This window comes from Nyctereutes procyonoides, unplaced genomic scaffold (assembly GCF_905146905.1).
Source record: "Nyctereutes procyonoides isolate TBG_1078 unplaced genomic scaffold, NYPRO_anot_genome, whole genome shotgun sequence".
Taxonomy (NCBI): domain Eukaryota; kingdom Metazoa; phylum Chordata; class Mammalia; order Carnivora; family Canidae; genus Nyctereutes; species Nyctereutes procyonoides.
This window is the reverse complement of record NW_026575044.1, coordinates 12,929,419-12,945,421: the sequence shown is the minus strand read 5'-3', so window position 1 is coordinate 12,945,421 and position 16,003 is coordinate 12,929,419. Positions and strand designations below refer to the sequence as shown.

The following is a 16,003-nucleotide window of genomic DNA, read 5'->3' as shown; positions in this document are numbered from 1 at the left end:
CTTCATCATCAGGGTCTGAATCTGTGCGGCCCTGAACACCACATACTTCAGGCCTGGATGTCTGCTCCAGGCTCTGCCTTTAATTAGTGATAACCCAAGAGCAAGAGTGGAAGAATTATCGTGCCATCATAACCACAAGCAACTCTCAAGCATGCTTGTGTGTTTGTGTTTGTACACACATGCTCTAACCAAAGCAAACAAAAGCTCACAAGCACAGTTCCTGGACAGAGCCCAGGGTAGGGGCAGAAATGCAATGTGGGCTTGTCACCAAACCTGCTGGCTACAAAGACAAGACACAACCACAGCATGGTTACTTGTCTGTGGCTCTACGGACGCCATGGGTTGATGACTCATGTCATAGGGCTGTTCTGTGTGCACTGTAGCTGGTTTGCTAGCACTGTCACCCCCCAGCCAGAGCCCCACACAAGTGCCCCAAGACATTGCCTGGGGGTGGGGTGAGGGCTGTTGGCAGTAAGACGGAACTAGGTGGAGAGCACTGCCCTGAAGCCACGCGTCTTCGTGTTTCTGACCAGAAGCCACATGCTGGTAGGGCCAGAGTGCTCCCCTGAGCTTCCAGCCTCCGAGCTGACTCGCACCTGGGTATTGCCTAAGCACCAGAACCTTGGGCAGCATCATCTCCTTACTCCCAGACCCTCATCTACTCAGCAGCCTGAGCAGAGTTTCACCTCTGCTGTCCTTGCCCATCGATTCTACAGTCAGGCCAGTGTCCTGTTAAGGAAAACCAGACCCAGTCTTCACGCCTATGTCCTCTTTACTGCACCCGTGACACGGCCTCAGGTCCAGTGTGCTTCACTTCACAGCCTGGGCTTCACCTTCCTCCAAGCAGTCTTCCTAGACTGCTCTCACTGGGGCCTCAACCCACAAAGCTGGTTGCTCTTGTGCCCCTCCTTTGGGAGGCAGTTGCAGATACTGCTCTATGCAGTTTTAAGTCACGACGGCCCCGAATCTTCCTCTGCCAATTCAGAAAGGGAATGCTACAAACACGTAAGGGTTAAAATTTACTAGTGGAGGGCAGCCCAGGTGGCTCAGCAGTTTAGCGCCGCCTTTAGCCCGGGGCCTGATCCTGGAGACTGGGGATCGAGTCCCGTGTCGGGCTCCCTGCATAGAACCTGCTTCTCCCTCTGCCTGTATCTCTGCCTCTCTCTCTCACTTATTTATAAGTGAATAAAATCTCTAAAAAAAAAAAATTTTACTAGTGGCAACAAATGAAGGTGTGAAGCACCTTGTAAGTGCTTAGGAGTGCAAGATAAGAGAAACTTCTGACATGGCTGGTCTGTGAGCCTCCACTCCTGACAAGCAGCCTGGAGGGAAGAAGGGGACAAAATCCCATGCACATCCACTCCTCTTCCCATCTGGAGAGAAGAAGAATGAAAAGGCATTCCTCAGAGAGGCTCAGACCATCTGGGATTTCAGCAGGATCGAGAGGATCCAGCAGGGTCCACGGGTGGACGGGGCAGGTCCAGGTCACATCAGGCATCCTCCAGGAGAGAACTCGCTCAGGTGTCCTCATAAGGGTGAACTTCAAGCCAGCTCAGCTCCCCTTCCTGTCCCAGGTTATAGGAACTGGGACAAAGAAGCAAACAGGCAGCCCTAGGCTGTAACGTGTGAGGGGCAGAACTGGTGGCCAGCAGGGTGGGAGAGGGCACAGGAGGAAGACGGGGACAACTGTCGGGAGGGAAAGAAGCATGGCAGGGAGAGGGAGGGAGGCAAGGTAGGAAGAACAGAAAAATGAGAGAAACAGGGAAGACGCAGGCTCATCACACAGAAGGCAGCAGAAAAGTAAAAAAACTAAAGCTCGAAGACAAATGATGTAAGACAAAGGGACAGCAGAGACGCTGATTGCGGAGAAGTAAATCCAGAACAGGAGGCAGAGGCGTTCAGACACAACAGAATAGCTTCTCTGGAGCAAGGGGAGGACGGCACCACACGACAACGGCACCCAACACCAGGCTGAGCTCCTCCCCACTAAGAATGCGACACTGCTGCCACTGCTGCCGCCACTGCCAGGAATGCAGAGCGAGGAGCCACGATGGGTCTCACTGCAGGTACTCAGGTTCACAGACAGGCTTTTTCAGAGACCAGCGTAAAAAGCAAGTCACCAACCAAGGGGAAAAGAAAGATCAGACTGGCCTCACCCATCTTTACAGGTTCCATGTCCATAAGCCATTTTGCAGAAACAGACTCATAAACACAGAGAATGAATTGAGGTCATCAGAGGGGACAGTTAGGGGTGGGGGGGTGGCAGCAAAACAGGTCAGGAGGATGCAGAAGTGGATTCCAATTAAAAGATAAATAATTTACAGGGATGAAAGTACAGCATGGGGAATACAGTCAAACAATACTGTAAGAACTTGGTAAGATTATAAAAAGACACATGAGGACCAGAGTCGCTGTGTATACAACGTATGTAATGTACACAACCTGTATAATAATGTATATAAATCTCAAATCTTTGTTATAGGCACCTGTAACTAAAACAACTATAATTCAATTAAAAATAAATAAATAGGGATCCCTGGGTGGCGCAGCAGTTTGGCGCCTGCCTTTGGCTCAGGGCGCGATCCTGGAGACCCAGGACTGAATCCCACATGGGGCTCCCGGTGCATGGAGCCTGCTTCTCCCTCTGCCTGTGTCTCTGCCTCTCTCTCTCTCTCTTTCTCTGTGACTATCATAAATAAATAAAAATTTAAAAAATAAATAAATAATAAAATAAAATAAAATAAAATAAAATAAAATAAAATAAAATAAAATAAATAAAATGGGTGCCCAGCCAGCTTGGTCAGTAGAGTGTTGACCCTTCACTGTTGGGTTATGAGTTCAAGCCTCACACTGGGGGTAGTTTCCTTAAAAAAAAGGAGGGAGGAGGGGCGCCTGGGTGGCTCAGTTGGCTGAGTGTTGGATTGTCAGTTTCAGCTTAGGTCATCATCTCAGGGTTGTGAGATCAAGCACTGCACAAGCTCTGTGCTCAGTGAGGAGTCTGTCTGGGATTCCCTCTCTCTTCCCCTCTGCCCCTCCCCTCAACTCACACACTCTCTCTCAAATAAATGAATAAAATTAAATTAAAAAGTTGGCATACACCAACGTGGAGGACAGACAATACTGGTTGAGACTCAGTTTCCCTCAGTATTTGTAACGGGCCTGTATCTATACCCTTCTTGGCTCCAAAAGTTTCTATTCCATTTCACATTTGTCTAAGGGCAATTTCTCTAAAGTAACAATCAAAGATCTAAAACAACCAAAAGGGCAGCCCAGGTAGCTCAGAGGTTTAGTGCCACCATCAGCACAGGGCGTGATCCTGGAGACCTGGGATTGAGTACCACATCAGGCTCCCTGCATGGAGTCTGCTTCCTCTGCCTGCGTCTCTGCCTCTCTCTCTCTGTATCTCTCATAAATAAATAAAATCTTTAAAAAATAAAAAAAATAAAACACCCAAAAATGTGATTAGAATAAAATCTCAAATCAGTTGAGCATTTAACTCTAAACATCCCTTTTATTTTAAGCAAATAAGAAAGAATGGAGAGTCTCTTCAATTATCAAAATCGTTCACCTTTTCTCTGGTAGACATGAAACAAGCAAATATTTAAGAGCTACAGATATTTGTATCTAAAATGAGAGAAACATACACAAAAACACATCATTTCCTTTACTTACTTTTGTAATGGTTTTCAGGATGGCTAGACGATCTGCTGGGGGTGGCAAACCCACAAAGAGTGTTTTGTCTAGGCGTCCAGGGCGCAGGATTGCAGGGTCAATGATATCTGGAGAAGAAGGGAGGGTCAAGTCTTAAATAAATAACATGGAATCTTTTAAAAAAATATAATTAACGTGAGAAGTGGGAAAAGTACTTTCTTCTAAAAGAAAAAAAACTGATAAATTAGACTTTATTAAAATTGAATACTCGTCATCAAAGTATAACCCTAAGAAAAGTCCACTCCACCCTCCTGCCCAAACCCACTAGCCACCAGGATTCTCCACCTCAGACAAGGACCACCACACACGAGCCTGGAATTCCAGCAGATTTCTCTCCCCTCTGACCTGGATACCTTCTCTTGTTACCCTGTTCTCAGCCAGGGCCAAATGCCACGTCCCCCTTGCTGGTCCTGTCTCTAAACTTCCCTTCTGGGACCCCTTGTGATGCCACCAGGGTTATCTTCCTAAAACACATCTGCCAACCCTCACCTCCTACTCCCAACTCAGAACAAAGCCCGCATCTCTCACCACACAGCAGGAAGGCCCTTAAGGACCTAATGGCTCCTGTCCTGGTTCCCTCTCTCTCTTCACATTCTCCCTAACTCCCACACTGGCCAGACCTCTTGCTATTCCCTAAACAAACCTAGAAGCCTCAAGCCCCTTTCTCTTTGCTCTCAGTGGTTCCTTTCGCTGAAATGCTTTCTTCCGCTATTACACCACACATTGGAATTCTCAAACAACCTCTGCTCCAGGAAGCCTTCTCTGCGTCTCCCAGAAGAAACTGTTGCCCTCCTTTGTGTTCACCAGACTCTTGGTACCAAGAACAAATAGCAAGCCCCAAACTCTGCCTGACGCTGAAGTTCGTTAGGAACATTCCTGATTCTTCTACAAAGAGCTCATTTTTTTAAAGAAAGACTTTATTTACTTATTTGAGAGAGAGCAGGAGCAGGGACAGAAGGGAGAAGCAAACTCCCTACTCAGCAGGAAGCCTGATGCAGGGCTCCATCCCAGGACCATGGGGTCATGACCTGAGTCAAAGGCAGACATGTCACCAAAGGAGCCACCCGGGCGCCCCAGGAGCCCATTTTTAAAGCCAAGTCATTTCTAACGGCCCCTCAACCATTAGCAGGAATATAAATGCTACAGCCACTCCAGAAGTCTGGCTGTTTCTTGAAATGCTAAACACAAGAGTGACCAGGTGGCTCGGCAATCCCACTCCCAAGTATCTACCCACAGCAAATTATAATAGGTGTCCACACAAGAATTTGAACACGATGTTCACAGCAGCATTATCACAAGTCCCAAGTGGAAACAATCTAAATGTCCACCCACTGGTGAATGAATAAAAAGTTGTATCTCCACATAGGGGACCACTATCTGGCAATGGGAATGAAGTACTGACAGACACTGCAACAAGGATGAGCTTTGAGAACGTGACACTGAGCAAAGGAAGGCCAATGCCACAGCCCCATTATGTAAGCTGTCCAGGGGAGGGAAGCCTGCAGAAACAGAAGCACTGGAGAGGGGAAGGATGGGGAGTAGGGGCCAACAGTCAGATTTCTGTTTAGGGTGATGGAAATGTCCTAAAATCAGATTGGGGATAGCTGTACAAGTCTGTAAATATACTCAAAACCACTGAATCTTGTACCTAGAATGGGTAGAGTTTATGGTATATTACCTCTCCATACAGCTGATTTTCTTAGAAATCGGATCCATTCTCAGACTAATGAGACCATCAATAATATGTCAAGTGAAAATTACTACAAGATTGAATAGTCTTCTTCCAATTCACTGAACACATACTGAGTCCTCTTAAGTGCCAGGTTCCTATAAATCAGAGGTGATGCCAGGGCCTATGTCTTCTTTCAAGGGAAGTACTTTATGCCAGAGCACAAGAAACACAGGTTTGACCACAGCCCCAGTCACTGCAAAATCGCCTTCCTAGGGCATTCAAGTGTGATCCAAGGCCGTTCAGGCCAGATGGCTAAGGGAACACAGCACTCTAGCTGGAACTTTATGTGGCTGAACAGCTTACTAGCACAACGTACACCTCTTCCTGAGAAGCCAGTCACCCTGTCACCTGACAATCACCAGGGCCTTACAACAGACAGGGACTCTCAACAAGAAGCTTTCTCTCAATATAAAACTGCAGACCCAGTTCTCATCCAGAAATTTATCCATTATCATGTACTTATCTCTTCAACTGAGCTGTATACGGGGGCAGGGGGTGGGGAAGAAACTGAACAGTGTTGCTCTTATAGGAAAGACACCTGCTGAGCAGAATGAGTAAGCTGGGGTGGCTGTTTAGGTTTCACAGGCAGGCATGTCAGGCAGGAATGTTTTTAACCAGCCAGACAGGGGATGTAAGTGGGAACAGACAGCTCCTCAGAGCTGGGACTAGAAGAAGGGAACATAGAGACGGGTGTGGGATGGAGACCAAAGCTGGGGCATCCGTGGTCTCTGTGCAAGGCGCTCACCTCCTGGGGCCAAGCAGAGGAAGCAGTTTGTTTCCAGGACAGGGTGTGGACTGTGGTAGACCACACAACACAAGACCGCTGTCACAGGTCTTTAGAGCAACATAGGGTGGAATGGTACAGAGCAATTCTTTCACTTCCTAAAAACCAGTATGTCAAAACTTAGGGGAAAAAATTAAGATAGAAATGGAAAATAGGAGGGCAGCCTGGATGGCTCAGTGGTTTAGCATCGCCTTCAGTCCAGGTCGTGATCCTGGAGACCCGGGATCAAGTCCCATGTCAGGCTTCCTGCATGAAGCCTGCTTCTCCCTCTGCCTGTGTCTCTGCCTCTCTCTCTCTGTGTCTCTCATGATTAAATAAATAAAAAATCTTAAAAAAAAAAAAGAAATGGAAAATAGGAGAAAAGAAATTTAAAAGACCAGTTCAAGAGGCTTAAGACTCACCAGGTGCCTAGCATAAACAAGCAGCAAATAAATAAGAAGTCACATAGGGGCCCTGGCTGGCTCAGTGGGTAGAACATACGGCTCTTCATCTCATGTTTGTGAGTTTCAGCCCCCACAAGGGGTACAGAAATCACTTAAAAATAAAATGTCTTTTAAATACAGTCACGTAGGAGTGCCTGGGAGGCTCAGTCAGTTATGTATCTGCCTTTGTCTCATGTCATGATCTCAGAGTCCTGGAACCGAGCCCCGCATCAGGGTTCCTGCTCCCTGGGGCGTCTGCTTCTCCCTCTGCCTCTCCCCACCACTTGAGCTCTCTCAAATAAATAAAATCATTTAAAAAAAAAAAAAAGCTACATAAAAAGAATCAGGATGACATAAAACTTTTAAGAGAAAACAAAGCAAGGCTTACAGATTATGAAAAAAAATTTCAACTCAAAATTCTGTACTCCCAGGCTACCAATCAGTAATGAGTGTGGAACAGAGATACCCTCAAATATACAAAGACTCAGAAAGCCCAGACTGGAACCAGGCAGAGAACGCTCTGGAAACAAGAACAAAATAAACCATGGACATAAATAATACCGACCACTGTCTGGCATATCTGATGAAGAACAGAAACAAAACAAGGAAGAGAAAAAAACCCAAGAGGTCCTACATCTAAGAATGAAAAAGTCACATGAAAACACAACCCTGGGGCAGCCCGGGTGGCTCAGTGGTTTAGCGCCACCTTTGGCCTTGGGCCTGACCCTGGAGACCTGGGATCAAGTCCCACATCAGGCTCGGAGCCTGCTTGGAGCATGCATGGAGCCTGCTTCTCCCTCTGCCTGCGTCTCTGCCTCTGCCTCTCTCTCTCTCTCTCTCATGAATAAATAAAATCTTAAAAAAGAAAAAAGAAAACAAACTCTGATTGCAGTGAAACTTCTGGGCCCAGGAGAGAAATAGGTACACAGTCCTGGTAATGTAAGCACTGGTGATGCAACCAAGAATTGAGAAGAAATGGTATTATCACATGGGAATGACGGGGTGGCGGTAACAACAACGGCATGTGGAGAAGCGGTGAACGTAAGAGAAATTGTGTGCCTTAGAAAGAAGTAACAGGCAGCACATGAAACTCTTAAGAAACAGCAATATAAGCATACTATTTAAAAATATGGAGAAAATACAGAAGAAACAGCTCAAGGATTTTACCAGTGGCTGCCTCTGGGCAGGGACGGGAGGGTGATTTTCACTGTCATTTGAATTTTTAACAGCTGCCTCCCCACCTGAGTCTCCCTTTTCATGCTGGGGGCAGCATCAGAGAAAGCCCAGCAGAGAGCTGACACTTCCTCCACTGCTCTCACTGGGTCCCTGGGGGTCACAGGGAAGAGTACACGGTACCTCCACCCCTGGCCGACAGGGGGCTAATGGAGGCCCAGTGGGAACAAGTCATCTCCCCACCTGGGGGTCTGAATGGAGGCAGAGCACAGAGCCTGGGCTCTGTGAGGTGGCTTCCCTTTCCCCTGTAGTCGGAGAAAACGTAAGTAACATAACACTCAGTGCTACGTTACACTCAAAATTGTCCAGCCTACAACTGAAAATTACTTGTTGCAACTAGAACCTGATAATTCTCAACTTTAATGAGAAAAGAAACAGGGAAGTAGAGCACTGAGGTGACCCAGGTGTTGGAACTACCTGATGGGTCTTACTGCGGCCACAATAAAAGCACTTACAAGAGCAATGATGAACAGGCTTGAGACAAATGAAAAGAAAATGAAGTCTCAGCAAAGAAAGAGAAGATGTAAAGAAGTGGACAATTTTAAACTGCAAAACTGGGATCCCTGGGTGGTTCGGCGGTTTAGTGCCTGCCTTTGCCCCAGGGCGCGATCCTAGAGAACCGGGATAGAGTCCCGCATTGGGCTCCGGGAGTGGAGCCTGCTTCTCCCTCCTCCTGTGTCTCTGCCTCTCTCTATGTCTATCGTAAATAAATAAATCTTAAAAAAAAAAAATAGATAAGTAAACTGCAAAACTTAACAAACAAAAGGAAAACCTCACTGGACAGGTTCAATGGAACCGTGGTTGAAGAGAAGAATCAGTAAACCTGGAGAACAACAGAAATGACCAAATCTGATCAACATAGAGAAAACAGAGGACAGAAAACAGCATCAACAGAGCCTCAGTGACCTAGGGAACTATAATAAAAGATCTAATGTGTGTATCATAGGAGTCCCAGGAGGAAAAGAGAAAGAGCTAAAAAAGTGTTTGAAGGGTGCCTGGGTGGTTCAGTCCATTCAGTGCCCAAGTGTTGATTTAGGCTCAGGGCATGACCACAGGGCTGTGGGATCGAGCCTGTGTTGGGCATGGAGGCTGCTTGGGCTTCTCTCTCTCCCTCTGCTTCTCCCCACCACTTGGCTAATAAATAAAATCTTTAAAAAATAAAAATAAATAAAAGCAGAGTGCAGCCACACCCTCTGTGCACAGTTAAGACAATCAAACAAAGCAGGTCTGTGTTCAGAAACCACGAGTGCTGGCAGAACATGGCATAATTCTCAGGTACTGACAGACAAGATCTATCGACCCAGAACTCCCTATCTAGCAGAGACAGGCTTCAAGGAAGGACCTGAAATCAAGACATTCTCAGGGAAATGGAAACCAAGAAAATTTGATACAAGCTGAACCTAACTAAAAGAATAGCTCGAGGAAGTTCCTGAAACAAAAAGGAAATGATAAAAGAAAATTAGGAACATCAGAAAAGAAAAAACTATGGGAAGAGTAAAAATGTACACTAAGTGTAAATGGTGCAAATACACCAATTAAAAGGCAGAATTTGGCAGAGTGAATTTTAAAATTACCTTATGTGCTGGTTATAAGAAACTCACCTCACATGTAGTGACATCAATAGGTTCAAAGTAAATGGAGAGAAAAGACATACCATAGAAACGTTAATTAAAAGAGATCACAAATGGCTATACTAATAGCAGATAAAGTACACTTAAGAGGAGAAGAACAGTCAAGGACCAAGAAGGACATAACAATGATATAAAGATCAGACCGCTGAGAGGATAATTCTAACGGAGTAGGCACAACAGAACTGCAAAATGTATGCAGCAAACCTGACAGGACTAAAGGAAGAAATAAACAATCACAAGTTAGAGACTCTATGGTAGAATGTTTCTTTTTCTTTCTTTTTAAAGATTTTATTTTTAAGTCATCTCTACACTCAATGTGGGGCTCAAACTCCCAACCCTGAGAGTGAGAGTCGCACACTCCACCAACTAAGCCAGCTAGGTGCCCGTTTCATTTTTAAAGAAGCTGCCAGACTGTCTTTCAAGTGACTGCACCATTTTGCATTCCCACCAGCAACGAGTGAGAGTTCCTGTTGCTACATATTCTTGTCCACATTTAGTGTTGTCTATATTTGGATTTCAAACATCCCAATAGGTGCACTGGTATCTCTGTTGTTTTAATCTGCATTTCTCTGATGACATATGATATTGTTGAACATCTTTTCATGTATTTATTTGCCGTCTGTACATCTTCTCTGGTGAGGAGTTTACTTAGATCTTTAGTATATCTGTTTGTCTTCTCATTGTTGAGTTTTTAAGAGTTCTTGTTGGGTTTTTAAGAGTTCTTTGTATATTTTGGATATGAGCCTGTCTTAGTCAACTTAGGTTGTTTTAACGAAGTACCACAGATTGGGTGGCATCACACACAACATAAATTTGTTTCTCACAGTTCGGGAGGCTGGAAGTCTGAGGTCAGGGTGCCCATGTAGGTGGGTTCTGAGAGACTATGCCATCTTCTCATTGTGTCCCTACATACCAGAAAGAAGGCTCATAGGAGTTCCTTTTATAAGGGCACTAATCCCACTCATGATGGCCCAGCCTCATGACTTCATTACCAAAGGGCCTATCTCCTATATCCTGACATCTGGGGTTATGATTTCCACATAATAAACTGGGGTGGGGGACACAATATTCAATCCATTGCCCTTTATCAGATAGGTGTTCTGCAAATATTTTCTTCTACTTTGTGTCTTTTAATTCTCTGAACCAGGTCTTTCACAGAAGAAAAGTTTCTCATCATAATGAAGTTCAACATATCAATTTTCTTCCTTCATGGATTGTGCTTTGGGAATTGTATCTACAAATTATCAGCAAGCCCAAGGTCACCTGGATTTTTCTCCTGCTCCCTTTTAGTTTTCCTCTTCTGTACTATACATTTGGGTCTATGACCCATTTTGAGATAGTTTTTATAAAAGGGGTAAGATTCCTTTTTTGCATGTGAGGATCCAGTTGTTCCAGGACCATTTGTTGAAAAACTATCCCTTCTCCACTCACTTGCTTTTGTTCATTTATCAAAAACCAGTTTACTTACTTGTAAGGGTCTATTTCTGACTTTTGTTCTGCTCCATTGATTTATGTCTTTTATTCTTTTTTTTTTTAAAGTTTTTTTTTAAATTTATTTATGATAGTCACACACACACAGAGAGAGAGAGAGGCAGAGACATAGGCAGAGGGAGAAGCAGGCTCCACGCACCAGGAGCCCGACGTGGGATTCGATCCTGGGGCTCCAGGATCGCGCCCTGGGCCAAAGGCAGGCGCTAAACTGCTGCGCCACCTAGGGATCCCTCTTTTTTTTTTTTTTAATGTCTTTTATTCTTATACCAATGCTATGTGGTCTGGATTAATGGAGCTTTATAGTTAAGTCAGGTAGTATCAATCTTCCAACTTTGTTCTCCTTCAATACTGTGTTGGCCATTCTGGGTATTTCGCCACTCCATAAAACTCTAGGATGTTTGTCAATATCCACAAAATAACCTGCTATGAATGTGATTAGGATTACTTTGAAGCTATAGATCAAGTTGGGGAGCTTGACATCCTGACAATATCATTTTCCTATTTATGAACATGGGCTATCTCTCCATTTATTTATACCTTCTTTGATTTCTGTCAGTTTTGTACTTCTCATATAGATCTTTCTTTTTAAGATTTATTTGAGAGAGAGTGAGCAAGAGGAGGGGGAGAGGGAGAGAGAGGCAGAGAAGCAGATTCACTGCTGAGCATGAAGCCCAATGTGGGGCTTGATCACAGGATCCAAGATCATGACCTGAGTCCAAACCAAGAGTCAGAGGCTTAGCCGACTGTGGTGTCCTGGCTCATATATATCTTGCATATGTTTTGTAAGATTTACACCTAGACATACCTATCTTCCTTCCAGTGCTAATGTAAATGGTATTGTTTAAGATTTATTTATTTTTATTTTAGAGAGAGTGAGAGAGAGAGCAGGGGGACGGGCAGAGGGAGAAGTAGACTCTCCACTGAGCATGAAGTCCCACAGGGTGCTCAATCTCACAACTCTGAGATCATGAGCAGAGCCTAACCAAGAGTCAGATGCTTAAACAACTAAACCACTCAGGTGCCGCAATGCTATTGTGTTTTCAGTTTCAAATTCCAATTGCCCACTGTTTGTATATGCTAACTGATTTTTGGCAAAAGTGCAAAAGTGATTCAATGGAGGAAGGATAGTCTTCAAAAATGATGAAGGAATTGGATACTCACAGGGGAAAAATACACCTAGACTTAGGTTTTACACCTCAGATAAAAGTTAACTACAAATAGATTACAGATTTTAAGTGTAAAAATATAAAACTATAAAACTTTTAGAAGAAAACACTGAAGACAGTTTTTGGGACACGAGACTAAAAAAGTTCTTAGAAATGCTCCCCAAAGCAGAATATATAAAAAGAAACATTAATACATTGAAGGGGCACCCAGCTGTCTCAGTCTTCTGAGTATGTGACTCCATCTCTGGGTTGTAAATTCAAGCCCCATGTGGGGTGTAGAGATTACTTAAATAAACAAAACTTAAAAAAATATATTGAAAAAAATGCATGGAGTCTCTTGTTGAGGATGAAAAGATAAGCTGCAGAGTGAGACAAAATATTTTAAATCACCTATTGACAAAGAACTCATATCTAGAATATATAAAGAACTCTCAAAACTCAGTAATAAAAAAAATGCAGTCTAGGGGCGCCTGGCTGGTTCAGTCTGTAAAGTGTGGGGCTCTTGATCTCAGGGCTATGAGTTCAAGCCCCATGTTGGGTGGTAAGATTACTTAAAACTAAAATCTTAAAAAAAAATGCAGTCCAATTTTCAAAATAGGCAGAAGACACAAGAGATACTTGAATATAGAAGTTACAAGATGGCAAATAACATATGAAAAGATGTTCTAATGGCTGATGAGCCACTGGAGAAATACAAATTACAACCATGAAGATATCACTATACATCCTAAATATACATATATATACTATATATGATAAGATACAGTGACAATACAAAATACTGGCAAAGAAGCAAACAAACTAGGTCTCTCATATCATTCCTGATAGACATGTCGCATGGCACAGCCCTCTGGAAAAAAGTTTGACAAGTTCTTTAAAAAAACTGAACACAGACTTACCATATGACTAGCCACTGTGCTCCTAGACATTTATTCCAGAGAAATCAAATCTTAGGTCCACTAGAACCTATTCATCACACAGATGTTCACATTAGCTTTATGTGTATGAGTCAAAGAATGGAAACCGTAAGGTTGCCCTCAGAGAGAAAGGTCATACTGTGCCCCTCCCATAGGACTCAGCACTAAACAAGAACAAACTGCTGATTCACCCAAGAATTTGAATCCATCTCAAGGGCATTATGCGAGGTACACACAGTCATCCTAAAAGGTCACATTTATGTGACCTTTATGATCCCTTTTATATAAAACTCTTGAAGTGACACAATGTAGGCAACACAGCAGGTAAGTGGCTGATGGGAGTCACAGGTAGAGGATAGACATGGGTGTTACTGACCAGGGCAACATGAGGGGGACCTCTGTGCTGATGGAACAGATCTCATCTTGACTGCTGTGGTCATTACAGGGATCCACACCTGTGTTAAACTGCACAGAAATACACATAACACAGACATGTTTCCTGATTTGATGCACATGCCACAGTTACACAAAATATAAGAAGATAAACTAGGTATGTGGAACCCCTGTGCACTCTTTTTATAATTTCCTGCGAACTTGAAATTATTTCCAAATACAGAATAAAAAACCAAAAGTCCCATCATGTATTTTATAAAAATAGAAATATTTAAGAAAAAAGAGGTAGTACCACTTCCTCACCCAAAATCCCCCACAGCTTCCCATCTCAGCAGACCATAGGCCCCATTCTGTGGCCTCCAAGGCCCCTATCTTCTCCCCTATGCCTGCTGGTCTTCTTCCAGGCACCCTGCCTCAGGGCTGGTTCTGCAACATAGCAACTCATCCTCACACTGACTGCTCAATCTACCTGCAGCGCTCTCCTCCCAGACTCTACATGGCTCCATCTTTCACATCTTCTGGGTTCATGTGAAAGAGGATGTCAACCACCTCCATTCTGACCTCAGTCTGTACTTTCTTTTTTTTTTTAAATTTTATTTATTTATGATAGTCACACACACACACAGAGAGAGAGAGAGAGAGAGAGAGAGAGAGAGAGGCAGAGACACAGTCAGAGGGAGAAGCAGGCTCCATGCACTGGGAGCCCGACGTGGGACTCGATCCCGGGTCTCCAGGATTGTGCCCTGGGCCAAAGGCAGGCGCTAACCGCTGCGCCACCCAGGGATCCCCCAGTCTGTACTTTCTGATTAGCTCTTCTTTCCAGCTTATCTCTTAACTCAGGCAATAAACCCAGAAGGCAGAGTATCCCTTGATGGGAACCGAAACTACCCCCTCAAGCAATAGGAACTGCCCTGCTGCCAGCAAGACCCCACCCATGACTGACCTCAAGACAATGAGCGTCCTGACCTCCACTGCCCACCTGCAGGGACCCATCGACCTTTGCCTCACACTTGTCTTAGGCAAACCTGGAGGTATTTTCAGCACTTTGGAGACCGTCTTAGACGCTGGTCTGCGGGCTTCCTAGTGTTGGCCTCCTGGAAATAAACTCCTTTCCTGTCTCTCCAACATCTGCCTCCCTATTTCTGGCCTTTGGTTTTGTGAGTGGCGAGTGGCCAAACCTGGTCTGTCTGGGACCCCCAGAGCACATGCTTTCGTCCCGCTGTGCCCCATGTGCTCACAGACCACTTCTAAAGAAGCCTTCCTGGACTGTAATATCTCAGCCTCTCTCTCTCCAACTACCACTCATCTTCTACCCTCCCACCCTTTTATCATTTACCCCAAGCACCCCAGTCCAAAATCCACATATACATAAACAATTTTTCTGTTAGCCTTTGAATTCCCAAAGCTCAGTAGGGCCAGGCATATGGGAAAAACCCAATATAAATATTTGATGAACAAAGGAGTGAATCTGCTGAGAAATTAAAGAACATGACACGACAGGATGGATCTTCAACACCAAATGGAAAGATGGGGCTACAACGTGCTGGATGAAGCAGAGAATGTGAGGACAGAAAAAAGGACAGAGTTCAAGTGACCCGAGTTTTTCACATCCACCCCCACCCCACCGTGCTCTTGAATCTGAGCTTCCCTGTCACCGTCTACTGATGGTGCAATGCCTTCAGGACGCGTGGCAGCTTCCACCCCTGTCTCTTGGAACCTGTCAGTCACGTGAGAAGGAGAATGAGGAACCCCCATGGGAAACCACAGGGATAATGAGTGGAGGAGGGGATAGAGATGCCAGAGCTGGCCAGGGAAGGGGGTCTTCTGGCTGGGCCATGCCAGCTGATGGCATGTGGATCGGAGATGAACCTCCCAGACAAACCCTTTCTGAGTCCCTGACCCACAAAACTGTGGGCAAAGCAAAAAAGCCGATTTTAAGCCATGAAGTATTGTAGTAATTTGCCACATGTCAACCAATGTCCCAGGGCAGCATACATACAGGGGAAAGATCTAGAGCAGCTACTTCTGGATTTCTGGAGGCGGCAAGGCAGAGGGGTCTGCTCTGGGGGATAAAGGGACGGGGCAGGGGCAGAGAAAGGAAGACAATATGAGGGACCCCGGAAGGGACAACACAGGTACCATATTCCTGTCGTTTTCACCACTGGCTAAACTCAGCCTTCTACTCAGTCCTGGGTTTTACAACCAAGAATCTGGACAATTGTCAATAATTCAGAGGTGATAGAGATCGGAAAACAACCCAGAGGAAAGGCAATGCTCCTGTGCTGTCTGGAGGGAGAGGATTCAGGTAAACCCCAGTGATGCTGCAGGACCTATTTCCTAGTCTACAGAGAGTAAGCTAAAGTGTTTACAACAAGCAAACACGAAACCAATGAGGGCAGTAGAAGCAGAATAGTTGTTACAGACCACAGTGTTTTCTGAAAACAGAATCTGTATCTACTTAGAAAGGCAGGGTGTGATTCTCTGCAGATTTGAGAAATTTTCCGGGCTTCTTCCAGGACAGCT

At 44.8% G+C, this 16,003-nt stretch overlaps 1 protein-coding gene across 5 annotated transcripts in view; it reads right to left on the bottom strand.

Moving 5' to 3' along the window:
• The window catches only part of NVL (nuclear VCP like), a 97,316-nt gene that overhangs the window by 29,195 nt on the left and 52,118 nt on the right, over nucleotides 1-16,003 (bottom strand). For all 5 annotated transcript variants that reach the window (XM_055323674.1, XM_055323673.1, XM_055323676.1 and 2 more), the window contains one exon: nucleotides 3,673-3,779. In XM_055323674.1, the coding sequence (XP_055179649.1) occupies nucleotides 3,673-3,779 (107 nt within the window). The remainder of the gene's footprint in view (nucleotides 1-3,672; nucleotides 3,780-16,003) is intronic.